Source organism: Temnothorax curvispinosus, unplaced genomic scaffold (genome assembly GCF_003070985.1).
Source record: "Temnothorax curvispinosus isolate PA1 unplaced genomic scaffold, ASM307098v1 QBEX01005839.1, whole genome shotgun sequence".
In the NCBI taxonomy this organism is placed as follows: domain Eukaryota; kingdom Metazoa; phylum Arthropoda; class Insecta; order Hymenoptera; family Formicidae; genus Temnothorax; species Temnothorax curvispinosus.
In genome coordinates, this window is record NW_020215619.1 from 3,702 (window position 1) to 17,976 (window position 14,275).

At 29.9% G+C, this 14,275-nt stretch overlaps 2 protein-coding genes across 2 annotated transcripts in view; both read left to right on the forward strand.

Annotated features, from left to right (window-relative positions):
- The first annotated feature begins 1,429 nt into the window (after positions 1-1,429).
- Positions 1,430-7,149, forward strand: LOC112455137 (odorant receptor 22b-like). The gene is made up of 8 exons (XM_025016876.1): positions 1,430-1,940; positions 2,294-2,633; positions 2,939-3,140; positions 3,412-3,578; positions 5,643-5,975; positions 6,361-6,562; positions 6,671-6,826; positions 7,062-7,149. Exons 1-8 carry the CDS (start codon positions 1,586-1,588, stop codon positions 7,107-7,109), a joined length of 1,803 nt encoding a protein of 600 aa, XP_024872644.1. The 5' UTR covers positions 1,430-1,585; the 3' UTR covers positions 7,110-7,149.
- A 1,180-nt stretch (positions 7,150-8,329) lies between these two features.
- Positions 8,330-14,275, forward strand: part of LOC112455138 — a 19,233-nt gene continuing 13,287 nt past the window's right edge. The window contains exons 1-5 of the mRNA XM_025016878.1: positions 8,330-8,748; positions 9,595-9,930; positions 10,367-10,568; positions 11,152-11,310; positions 13,844-13,932. Coding sequence (XP_024872646.1) covers positions 8,387-8,748; positions 9,595-9,930; positions 10,367-10,568; positions 11,152-11,310; positions 13,844-13,932 — 1,148 coding nt within the window. The 5' untranslated portion in view covers positions 8,330-8,386. The remainder of the gene's footprint in view (positions 8,749-9,594; positions 9,931-10,366; positions 10,569-11,151; positions 11,311-13,843; positions 13,933-14,275) is intronic.

Below are 14,275 nucleotides of genomic sequence, written 5' to 3' on the forward strand. Positions count from 1 at the left end.
CTTTAAGATATATACTTAGCATAAATCTTAAAAAAGCTCATAATTTTGTGCTCAAAACAAGAATCCATTCTTCTTTCAAGAATATTATAATACTTCTCTTCAGTAGACTGTATATAGTAAGTAATCCGAATTCTTGTATTAATTAAATATTCTTATTTCAAGTACTAGACTTACTAATATCTAGAATATGTTTTGAGTAAATGTGATGCTTGCGATGACTTTATGGTGGATTTGCGGATATATGAACTTATCAAATATTTAGAACAAGTAATATTTACTTGAGGGTAGTATATATTTTTCTGCGTGTAATACTTGAATATAATACTTATTTTCTGAAGTTAATAAATAAAGTGCAATTTTGCGGAATGTAGTATTTCGCTAGCTCAGTATAGCGACTGAATGTATTATCGTTAATGTTTTTGTACACTCGTTGCAAACATAAGAATGTCAATAAACATCATAAAAAGATATACGTTCTGACCGCGTACTTGAGATTGTAGTAAAACTCAGACCGCGTAGGTATAAAAAGTACCGCGTAAACGAAGGGACTATTTACCGTATATAGAAAAACCACGTATGTGCAGTATCTCGTAAATCGAGGGACAAGTGTACATGTATATTTGATGAGTTCTTTGAACCGTTCGTACCCTGTCAGAAATATGAATAGATCAATATTAGCAGCAGAACGATGACAGCCGGATGTGAGGCGGAGCTGGCGACACAATAACAAATTCCATATTTTTTCTACGTAAGTATAGAACAGCTGCATTAAAATTTCATGGTGACACACCATAATTTATGGTCTATCAAGCTTTTGTTTCTCCCACGTTATTTCTGTTTATTTCGTTTATAAGTCGTTATATGAAGGCCGCAAAAAAGACACAGCTATACATATTATTTTACAAAAGTATATTATTACCGATCGGAATATATGACGAGTTCGGTACACCTATAATTATTATGATGACATGTGCAGTAGTCTACGAAGGTTCTACAAAGAGGCGAACAATGAATGCAGACGGTTATAGTATTGCGTGTTTATAATAGATTCGACATTGTAAAATTCGTTAAAGTTTGCAAAATTGCTTTAAAATCAATGTGCAAACTTTACAAAACACTATTTTATATTTCTTATTTGAGTAAGTAAATGACTTACTGAGTTATTGAACATTATATTATCTAAAGTTAATGGATAAAATGCAATTCTGCTATTTCGCTTGTTTCAATATCGATTAAGCATAAAACACCTCATGATTATTAATATTATGTTTATTAATAATAACAGTAAAATTAAAAAATAAAAGCAAATTTTAATTTTTACTGTGTTACTGCAATTTTTCTATGTACGTATGAAACTGTAATTATAAAATACAATTTTGTAAGTAAAAATAACTTATTTTTTAAATCTGTTTTAGTTCGTAAATTTTAATTTTATATATAATGTTTTTTGCATAATTATATCACACAATTATGCCTCTTGGATAAGTTACAAAAAATATGCAGTAATGTGTAATAGTGAGCAATATAACAAATGTTTTGTCTTAAACTAGAGATCGAGTGAAAAATATTTCGAGAATTGCAAATTATGGAATTTCCATTAAAAGTCCTCACAGCGGTGGGATGTCGGCGACCAATCTCCTGGACCTCATTATGTAAACGTACCATGTACAATGTATACACAATTCTTATGTGTTTATTATTGCTTACCTTCATGTTACCGCAACTTATGGACATTATCCTGAATGTCAATAATCCCGACGATTTCACGGATACCTTTTATATAATGCTGGCCATGATCATCGCTTCTTGCAAGATATTCAGCCTGTTGCTAAATCGTAAAAATATTGAAATGTTAACCGACGCGTTGGTTGAGAAACCGTTTAAACCTTTGGAACCAGACGAAATTGAGATTCGACAAAAATATGATAACAAAGTACGGTAAGAAGTTGAAACATTTAAGGAATAAAAAAAGAATCCGCATGTTTTAATTTGATCGTTTCAACAATTCTCTCTCTCTCTATATATATATTAGTTTTGTATAATATTATATCTTTAATATATTATCATCTATTTATATATTATCTATAATTACTTTGTATTGTAGATAATTTCTTAATTTAATTGATAAAATGGCAAATACTTTTATTAATAAAACAAAGAATAAATAAATACTAGATAAATAGAGATCTTTTGCCATTCGAAAGAAGTAGAGAATATATTATTTTTTCTTTTTAATTAAAGGAGAGAAATACAAAACAAAGACATCACGAATTAGTCCAGCCTCCACAGTAATTTTGCAGGACCTATTCTATAATCTACACAATTTTGGTTGAGATGACATGCGGATGCATGAATTTGACATCTTTGTTTACGGACTTTCGGAAAGGAAATTTAGCGTATAGGGAGTGGATACCCTATGAGTGCTCCGATACAGTGTATTATTTCACGTACTTTCGCCAATTAATAAGCTTGACGGTTGCGTCCATCGTGAATGTTGCTTGTGATATAATTATTTGTGGATTTCTGCTGCATATTTATTGCCAGATCGAGATCTTAGAATGCCGTATGAAGAAAGCCTTGCGCAATCAAAGCGAGTTGGGTGAATGTGTACGTCAGCACGATCATATCTATAAGTTAGTCTTTGTACAATTTTATGCGTTTAGATTTTTTTTAAATTGATTTTAAGATACAAAGCACGCAACGTAGGGCATACATATATATATTACTAATTTTAATTATTTTAATATTTCTTTATATTTTGCAAACATATACGTATGTGAAATTTTCTTTATTAATCAGATAAAGATTGTTTAGTTCAATCGAGAATATGGTATATGGTAATGTTTAATTATAAGCAATAATAATTTTAAAGATAATGTTTTTTAATCATAAGTAATAATAATTTTAAAGATAAACAATTATATTGTTTTTTCTCTAGGTTTGCATACACAATGAATGAAAAGTTCAGGGTTATAATTGCCGTCCAATTCATAGCGAGCATGCTAGTGGTATGCTCCAATCTTTATCGATTGGCAAAAACCACATTAAGCGTAAAATATGTTCCACTGATGATGTACACAATCTGTATGTGTATGCAAATTTTTATCTATTCTTGGTACGGAAACGAAGTAAAATTAAAGGTAATATAACGAGTAATATAAGTAAATGCGTACAGCATACATACTGAACGCGTTTTGTGAATGTATTTAAAAATAATGATAACACACACACACACACACACAAAATCCCAGAATGGTTTATTATTATTAATTTCAGGATTAATAATAATAAACTAAAACAAAATGTTTTAATTTAAGCTTAACGTTATGTTGATATATACATTTAAACATTATTTACTGCAACAAAAAATGTCAAATTAAAATCATATTCTTCTGACAACTTCTATTATAGAGCATTCAATTCTCCGATAAAATTTTTGGAATGGATTGGGTTACAGCAGACAAGAAAGTAAAAGAGAATCTTATAATAATTATGAATCGCTCTCTGATGCCCATCGAATTTTCTAGTGCACACATTTCAGTGAATCTAGATTCTTTCGTGAAGGTTAGGGATAAATTTATTATACTTTGAGATATATAGCTGCAATAGCGGATTGAGTTAAAAATTGTTACATAAACATTAATATATTCTTTAGTTGCTTAAAATGTCATATTCAGTATACAATATACTTAAAGCGACTTAAACAAACACAAAAAGAATAGTGATGATAAATGCTACTAAAGGAAGAAGAACAAATAGTATTTAAAATATGTGCAGTGCATATGTTAAGAAACATTGGACAATAAGTATGAAAATACCTTGGATGGTAATCGTAGTCTCCTGTCTGCGCAGTTGCATATATCGCATATATTACATATATAAATAAAGAAAATATTATTTATTTGTATTTCTTGTATTACCCATCACTCACATTTCTCATCAAATATTTATCATCAAAATCGAAGACTGAGATTAAATATACTCAAATATAATCAAATTTCATTAATAAAAAAGTTACAATGCAGATATCTCAAAAACTGCAAGATCTCCAAAGATAAATCGTTAAATAAATTAGAATAACAGTTAATAATGCATAACATACAATCTTGTAAACACGAAAAAAAAATAAAAGAAGAATAGTATATCAGTGAAGATAATTGGTAAAATGTAGATAGATTTGTTTAACGGTTGATTATATTTAGGCAGGTATACATGTTTCTATTTGCACTTATCTTCGCTCAAAATATGCAAATGTGGAAATCGATGCGAGGAGCAGAATAAATTGCAACTGGAAGTAGCGCGAGACAATACTGAACAGACACTGATAGTAATAGTAAAATAAAGTAACTTTTAGACGGATGAGAATTTACCTTCATCAAAATTACATGGAGGCAAATCATCGATGGTCTATAAGCGGATAGCGAAGCCCCTCCGTATATCTATCGTTTTATCTCAATATCTCGACTTTCGTATGATAATAATATCACATTATATTATTGTCGCATAAAGTTTGCATTTGAAAAATTTACCGCCGGAGACTCAACCTGAAATAAAAATATTCTATCAGTAGATGCGACATTGCTAATTTCTACATTATAATAATGACATAAATGCCGAATAGGGGTCTGTAGACGGAAAACATTTTCTATAGACAATGTCTATGGAAATTTCAAGGTTGTCAGTATCGTAGAAAATCTTACCCGTTATTATCTACTACGCGACCGGAATTTATGCTAGTTTCTATAGAACCTCCGTAAATTTATTTTATAAAAAGATTTAATGCAATATTCAATTTTTCGTAAGTTACAATAATAAGCTTCTTCGTGTATTTCTGTAATCTTCAAATTTATTAGAATTTAATGTTATTTATATATGCTATTGATGTGTATAGAGGATCAGCTTTTTGTAGCTTTATAGAAAGCTTTCTTTTTTTTTGTATCCAAATTGTGTAATAATTGTAGAGAAATGTTAATTTCCGGTGAATCTAGTGTCGAAAAGAATCACGTTCGATATGATAAAACGGAAGATAAAACAGATTTGTTAAAGCATACGCTCGCATTAATGACGGTTGCTGGATGCTGGCGACCGTTGTCGTGGATATCCTCATACAAACATACAATTTATAACATTTATACGTTTCTTGTGATTCTTCTATTGTATACGTTTGCGATTTCTCAATTTGTGGCCATGGTTCTGAATGCCGGAAATCCAGAGGAATTTACTAGCATTTTGTACATAATGATGGCTGTGTGCATCGGGATCTTTAAGATATCCAGTTTGTGGCTGAATCGTAAGAATGTAGCGGACATTATTAATACTCTTACCGAAACATCATTTAGACCGGAGATACCCGGCGAACTAAAAATCCGCCAAAATTTTGACAAAATAATACGGTAAATATTATATTTAATTATATTTCTTATAATACGTGTTTATCCGCAGAAAGTGTTTTATGAATTTTATTCGTGGAAGTGATGCAATAGTAAACCAACATTAGTAGAATTAGAATAAAATTGTTGAAAGAGAATAATAATGTGCGAGTGGTTCGAATTCTTGAAGTAAATATCAACCGCATTTGGAACGGATAAAAAGAAATGAAGACGTAGACCAGTTTTGTAACAAATTTTTAAATTGTTTTGCAGGAACAACACTTTATTTTGCTTCGTTTTGGTTGAATCGACATGCGTGTGCATCGCTCTGACTTCTTTGTTCACGAACTTCAGAACGGGGGACCTAACGTACAAAGCCTGGCTGCCGTTCAACTACTCCTCTTCGGCGTTATTCTCCCTCGTATACACTCATCAGTTAATAAGTATGGCAACATGCGCTCTGGTCAATCTCGCCTGCGATTGCTTCATCTGCGGTCTCTTGCTGCACGTTTGCTGTCAGATCGAGATATTGGAATACCGACTGAACAAATCACATACCTGGAAAAACTTGCGCGACTGCGTACGTCATCATGACCTTATATATGAGTCAGTTTCGTACGGGTTTTAATTGTTGCAAATCATGGACAAGAATTGATCTGATTCGCATCTATGAGATATTTTAATTCGCAACTTTCAATCTTTAAAATTTTTCCATATTATGTCCCCAACATATTTTGGAAATTAAATTTTCTAATGTACATTATTTAATGGAATTATGTAATTAATATGCAATTAATGCTTTAATTTAATTTTCTTTGAAATTGAGATTCGTTATTAGTGATCGGAGAAAACATGATCTAACAAAAGTGGGCAATTTTTTGCCACATTGGTGTTAACATATATTTAAGAATAAAGAAATTAAAATTATTTTATTATAATTAAGAATGGACAATTACTTCACTTGCAAAATAAACTATCTACTGAATTGCAGCTTTGCTTCCGTGGTGAATGAAAGATTTGCGAAGATAATCGCTATTCAGTTTATAACAAGTATGCTGGTGGTATGTTCCAATTTGTATCAACTGGCCCAGACAACATTAAGTGCGAAATATCTTCCGTTAGTATTATACACTGTCTGCATGATGATAGAAATTTTTATTTACTGTTGGTTTGGAAATGAAGTCAAATTAAAAGTACGTGTGCAATTCATATTTTATTAATAGTTATATTATTTCAATATTTCTTAATCATGACTATACTGTGCATAAATATTATTTTAATGTTTTATTATCTATTTATAGAGTCTTCAGATAATTGATCATGTTTTTGAAATGGATTGGCCGGAATTGAACGACAGCTTTAAAAAAGCTCTTTTGATGATTATGAATCGAGCAACGATTCCTATCGAATTTACTAGCGCATATCTCTTTTCCATGAATCTTGAATCCTTCGTAGGGGTAAATTTATTATATTTGCAGCCAATTATATTAATAAAATGTCTTTCGCGTATTTTTTCTTTCTTTGGTGTTATACATGTTAATCTTAATTCACACGTATGTCTGCTCAACAGTAACAATGTAATTAAGTACACGGAGTCTAAGTCACATTGCACTATTATTGATAAAGTTTTTTTTATTGTTAAATTATCGTTAACGCCATTAAAACAATTTCATATGCACTTATGTGTTGCAGGTACTTAGAATATCATATTCAACATACACTTTACTGCAACGGGTATAAAACCAGCGCTAAGAAAATTGTATGTGAAATATAATAATTTGATAAATAATATTTAGTGTATAAGTAAATGTCGAGTTAAAATTTGGTAACAATGTACTTTAAAAAAATTAATATTTTATCATAAGAGAGTACAGAGAATAATAATTTATAGCAGAAATGAGATAATATTATATCTTTTCCAGATATTATCTATATATTTCTGTTGTGTATTATAAAGTTAAGAAATCTTACAAAAATGACCATGGAAGAACAGATTACTTCGATTATCGTTTCCATTTAGTCCAAACATTAGGGCAGACCGAGGCAAGATGACACACTTTTTACATTTTATTTTTTGGTTCTTTTCTATACAGCATTTGTGCCTATCTTTAATATAATTCGAGAGTACAATATCCTTCGTGACAAAACTGTGATAGCAACTAACGAAATCCTACAATTATCAATAGGTAAATGAAATTACGAGATTATGAGAATTTACTTCCACTATTAAAAATGCAATTTAATGCCATTATTTCATAACTGTTGCTCATGATAAAATGCAACTTACGTCATATGTGTCAAAGATGGTTTTGCACTCCCTACTTGCTGGATTCTGCAATTTATTGGGAAATAGCCAAATATAAACAATGTGTAAATTTATTCCTGTAACTTGCTTCGGTTTCCCCTATTTGCTCTGATGTGTGTCACATTGCAAAAATGAATAAATTCAAGATATATACCTTGCTTTCCACGTTTATACTTAATAAAAAATGCATAGATACGCTGCTCGATATAGACACCGAGAAAAAGATAGGGAATACCGGACTGAGGAAAACTGAAGTCGCTGACAGCGACAATAATGAATAAGATATTTTATAATGGATAAGTACATCAATGTATCAAGTTCTCATACATCTAAACTCTTGTCTACGCATATTGCAATACATAAATATGGGATTGGAATTCTCGGGAAATTTCAATTCGCTGAAAATATCAGTATACGTTGCTAGATAATATAATAATAATGTTACTTATTCGAGGGAAAAATAACAAATGTCGCGTCGCACGAGCTATAGATGCTGTAAAGTCTCCCTCCTCAGCTGATTTGTCATTGATGCATAACAACAATATTATCACGCAACGTATATCAAAACAGTACACGAAGAGCATCTCAATAAATCACATGCATAGTTGATCATGTACATATTGGGTTAATGCAATTTTGAAAAATTTTTTCAAGAAAAAGGACACGTTTTTTTATACGGACGAATTTAAAGAATATATTTCGTTTAGAGAACATGGACGCGTTGAAATTTACACTCGCAATTCTCGCAATCGCTGGATGCTGGCGACCGTTCTCGTGGACGTCGCTGATCAAACATACATTATACAACGCGTATTCATTATTAATAATTAGCCTACTGTACAGCTACACACTCACGCAGTTTATGGATTTTGTCCTAAATGTCAACAATCCGGACGATTTTACTAACGTTGTGTATCTGATGTTGACCCTGTTCTCTTCGTGCTACAAAATACTAGATCTATGGGTGAATCATAAGAGTTTAGCGGAATTAATTCAGAATCTTACGGAAGGAACATTTAAGCCACTAGTACCTGTCGAAATCGAAATTCGACGTAAATTCGACAAAGTAATACAGTAAGTAAAAAAAAAAATCATTTTTTTATTTACGGTACTTGATTTGTAAGAATTGTGTAAATAATTATAAAATTTGGCAGATATGTAGATTATAATATTAATTTTATAAATTAAATTGGGGGGGGGAGGGATTTTACTACTTCAACCAGAATTGTGTTTCTGACGATTTGTCGGCGTTTACTATGGCTAGAATAATATTTGTCTATTAAAAATAATAAGACTATTCTTCATACTGAATTTTAATCCTCTCGGAGCCATTTGAATATTAATTTTATAAATATTGTAATCTTTTATCTAACGAAATGTTTAGAAAATCATTACAGCATTTTTCCCAAAGACTTTTTATAGATATCACTCTTAATATTATTAACCCTAGCTTCCCACACTGGGGTGCCTGTAACCTCAGGTAAAATTCTCTAGTTTGCTACTTCGAGAATTTACCTTTTCTTTACAAACGAATATTTTCAAAACTACTGTATTTTTCATATTTTCTTATTCATAGGCATATTCCTTAATGTCTGGCGTATCGATGGAAAAAAGTGACTTAAAATTAGTTGATTTTTTCATATAGTTTTAGCTAAATATACGACGTGGAGTAGCCTGTACCCCAATGTGGGAAACCCGTAAAAATTTGGAAGTGTGAGAAGCTAATAGGGGTTAATAGATATTATTAACAGAATTCTGTATTATTAACAGAATTATATCTATATACGTTTAAAATTATTTATATTTTATATATTAGTTGCATAACTTTGATTACATGTAGAAAATATTGTTTTTCTACCAAAGTAAAAGACATTTTCGTCTTACGAGATAAAGGCGTAATCACTTTCTTATTTTTTCTAGAAATAACGCAATGTGTTATGCTATGTTGGTTGCAGTCAGTTGCGCATTTCAGATCTTGGTATCATTACTGACGAATTTCAGAAAGAGGCAGTTAACATTCGGAGGATGGATACCATATGATTACTCGTCGTTCGTGATGTTTTCTCTCACATATGCTCATCAAATCGTAGGCGGAGTGGCTTCGTGCATTATTAACGTTGCTTGTGACTGTCTCATTGTCGGTTTGCTACTGCATCTATGCTGTCAGATTACGATATTAGAATCTCGCTTGAAAGGTATCATATATGGGCACTATACTCTCAGCGACTGTGTACGCCATCATCATCACATAATCGAGTTAGTCTTGTGATAATCTTGTTAGACTTAATCTTGGAATATTCTATAATTTTTTAATTTGGTAATATATCTTAAAGTTTTTTTATTTACATGAAATATGTTTTTAAATTAATTAAAAAGGATATTCTATTATAGTATTAATTCTATTTATTCTGTTTATTCTTATATTTATGCAGATATATTTCATAATAAATTTGTTACTGATTTGCGATGTTAAGTCTATCTTAATACACCATCCTAATACATTTTCTTAATACATGTTATTTTAATACATTATATGGTTAAAATTTCCGAAATCGCCTATGTTCCAAAAGTCGTATATCAAAATTATTTTTTATTTTTAACATGTTAAATGGCATGTAACAATTATTTATGTCTTTCAATTTATCCAACACAATTAATTATAATGCTCAGTATAAAAATATTCTGTTTGCAGATACGCATACGCGACCAACGCGAAATTCACGAAGATAATCGCATTTCAATTCGTAGCAAGTACATTCATAATGTGCTCAAATTTGTACCAACTATCTAGAAATAAATTTAACGCTAATTTCATTGGTTTATTCTCATATACATCGTGTGTACTTGCAGAAATTTTCATCTATTGTTGGTTTGGAAATAAACTCAAACTAATGGTATGCATATATTTATATATGTGTATATATGTACAAGGTGCATCAGACCACCCGTCCCACCCATTTCCCATAAGCGCAAGGTGACAAGAAGTTGGAGAAAACCATACGAAACTTTGTATTATAATTTCGACACCATCACCTCTCAATTTTCCAGTCGTTTCTCCTCGACGATTGGAAATACTGCGATTATGTTTAAATAAAAGATGATGTTTCTTTTTTTAAGCTTTATTGAACAATACTCTACACGACATATGTTCCTATGTTGGAGATTTCAAAATTGACTCCAGTTGCTATTACCTCCGGTTAATTTCAGTAAACAGAAATGCATTCATTTGATTCCTCGAACAGGGTTTAAGGGTTAACATCTCTCTCCAACTACCTGTCGCCTCGCGTTTACGGAAAAAGTTGAATGGGACAGATGGTCTGATACTCCCTGTACATATATGAGAATTACATTCCCAGACAATCCGCATGACTAAAAAGACGTCATAAAGACATGCGTATTGTCTAGATTATTACACGTTTTTTTTACAAAGAACCTGAAAGCAAAACATTTTGTATGTTAAAATATATGAATTTATAGAGCTTTCAATTAGTCGATAATATTTTCGAAACAGAATGGATAGCGTTGGATAATAAAACTAAAAGAAGCCTTTTGATAATTATGAATCGCGCGATGAGACCTATTGAGTTTACACACACTGCACACATTCTTAACATGAACCTAGACTCTTTTGTAGCGGTCAGTATAAAACATAGTATGTTATAAAATTTAATTTCTTTAACTAATAAAATTTTTATCTTTTATCTTTTGGTCAAGATTTTAGTAATAAGTTTTTCAAAATAAATATTGGTCATTATTTATATGTAACATTTACCATGGTTGATAATTATGTAATATAGTACTAAAATTTATATAAATTTCAACTTTGGATAATCTTTTTCAAAGATTTTAAAAAAGATTAAATATATTTATAATTATTGCAGTTGCTTAAAACGTCGTATTCTGCTTACAACTTGCTAGTAAAAATACAGGAATAACGATATGAAAGTGGATACAAAGATAAGTAGAAGATATTTATTAAGTCCCTTGAAAAAAGCACCAATACTAGATGTACGTCAATTAATTATTAGTAAATATTAAATATTGTTAACAAGTAAACAAGTGCAGAAAATTCTTGCATTAACATAAGACTAAATTATTCTAGGCATTGATAACAATTAATTTTTTCAACAAATGTTTTTTTTATACTAAAATATATTTAAAATATGTAATAAATCTTAAAATATTTTTTTTTTCAAATAACGTTTCAAATACCGTTTGTTTTAATATTTTCATATGCAGGACGATACTGGGAAAATCGTAAAGATGTCATACACATACTATTCGACACAGTCTATTCGAAAAAACATCATTGCAAATATAAAAAATGTATCATAAAAATTTCAAGATATTATTAAAACCATTAATTATATTTCCTGCCTGACTCTCCAGCCTTATATAAGTGCATACCTTGTATTGTTATTCTTTTGTTTAATTACGATGTGGGTCTAATAAATAATATACTTTGTGTAACGAGAAATAATATATTTTGAAATATTACGAAGTTACGAAGATTATAATTACAGCTTTATATAAAGCATAACTTTAAAGTGCTTCTTGCGTAATCATATTGTAACAATAAATATACTGAGCGAGGTATCTCTATCTTCTAGATGAATACGATAATAAATGAAATAAACTTGCCCCTACCAACAAGTGACATATAAAGCGATTGAATTATTAATGAACTTTGAAGAATTTGTTTCTTCCTCTCTTGATTATATTACAATTTTGCTATCTATCTAGAAGAAAAGAAATATAATAAAAATATACATCTCATGTGTAATAAAAGTTGCAGGTAGAAGTCATTATACTAGAGCTACCTTACATAGATATTGCTGTATCGCAGGTTTTATGTTATAAAGATAGGGATATTAAATATGCAATAGAAAAGAAAAAATATCGTCGAGAAATATCGTCACCGTCGAAGAATCGCATCATACGTCTATAGACATTTAACGGTGCACCCTCTTGAAATAATGTTATCTGATTCTTTTTACTGCGTGATAGAAACTTTGTTAAGTTAAAGTTGAAGATATATTGTTGTGTGAACATCGTTCAAAGATTTCTATCAATCAATATCATAAATATATGGCAATACACGTTATACAATTACATATAATTATACATTATATATTTTCTTTATTTCCTAATTAAACGAGGAAGCTATAATAATGGATATTTTGAAATTAACGCGTAAAATTATTATGATCACTGGATGCTTTCGACCACTTTCGTGGACATCTCTGTTTAAACAGACAATTTATAATATTTACAGGGTATATGTAATTAGCATGTTATTTTTTTTTTTCAATGTCGCAATTTATGGACATTGTTCTAAACGTTGACAATCCTGACGATTTTACTAATAATTTAAACATGATGTTAACCTCATCTGCTGCATGTTATAAGTTGTTTATCGTGTGGTTAAATTATGAGAAGATTGCAGCGTTAATTAACTGTCTCAATGAAGTGCCATTTAAGCCCTTAAATTTGGATGAGATAAAAATTCGACGGCAGTACGATAAAATAATATGGTAAATATAATTCTTAATTAAATAATCTTCAATCTTTTATGTAACATTATAGATATTTCCTTAATTCAATATTTTGTACATATAATTAGTACATTTCTTTAAAAATATATTACAAATTCTAACGTAATTTAAAAATTTAGATTTATTTTTAGATTTATTATTTAAAAAATTTAATATATTTCAAAAATGCAAAGCAAATTTGTATTAATAAAATTTTAAATAATTTAATAATAAATTAATTTAAAGGAATCAAATTCAATTATAGTATTATTAAATAGTAGTATATTATTTATCACAAAGAATAAATGTACAATTATTTCAAATTCTTTATCTTCTTTACAATTAATGTTCTACGAAGCTTAGAACAATTTCTTCAATCATCTTCTAGGAACAACACGTTACGTTACACGAGCTTAATTGGAACAACATGCTCGTTCATCGCCATGATGTCGTTATTCACTGATTTTAGGCACAAAAGATTAACGTATAGAGAATGGGTACCATACGATTATTCGTCTTACATAACTTACTGTTTAACTTACGCTCAGCAAATGATAAGTACCTTCCACTGTGCTAGTGTGAACGTCGCTTGCGATACCCTTTTATGTGGACTCTTAATGCATATATGTTGCCAGATCGAGATCTTGGAATATCGCCTAAAGAATATCTTAACCAATCAATTTACTCTGGGCTACTGCATACACCATCACAACCGAATTTTACAGTTAGTTATTATATTAATGCCGGAAAATGATATATCTATTATTTAGCATTGCTATTATATATATTACTTAATAAAACCATGATAGAAATCATTACGCTTTTTTCTACCTTTTTCATTCACATTTTTTACAATTGCAAGAAAAAAAATTCAAGATTTTATACTAAACCAAAATATAATTATTTTAGATGGTTTATACAATCGCTAAAATGTACATGTTAACAATATTAACTTTTACTATTATATAGATATTATAGATATATCGTGTTTTTACGGCTTCATTAATATGTTAATTTGTTAATCTGATCTGCACATGTCTAGTCATTTTTTTAAATAATAAAAAATT

Coding starts and splice junctions, on each gene's coding strand:
- LOC112455137 (XM_025016876.1), top strand. CDS start 1,586: ATGGAATTTCCATTAAAAGTCCTCACAGCGGTGGGATGTCGGCGACCA. Junction 5,976..6,360: donor CATCATGACCTTATATATGA/GTCAGTTTCGTA, acceptor ACTGAATTGCAG/CTTTGCTTCCGTGGTGAATG. Junction 6,827..7,061: donor ATCTTGAATCCTTCGTAGGG/GTAAATTTATTA, acceptor TATGTGTTGCAG/GTACTTAGAATATCATATTC.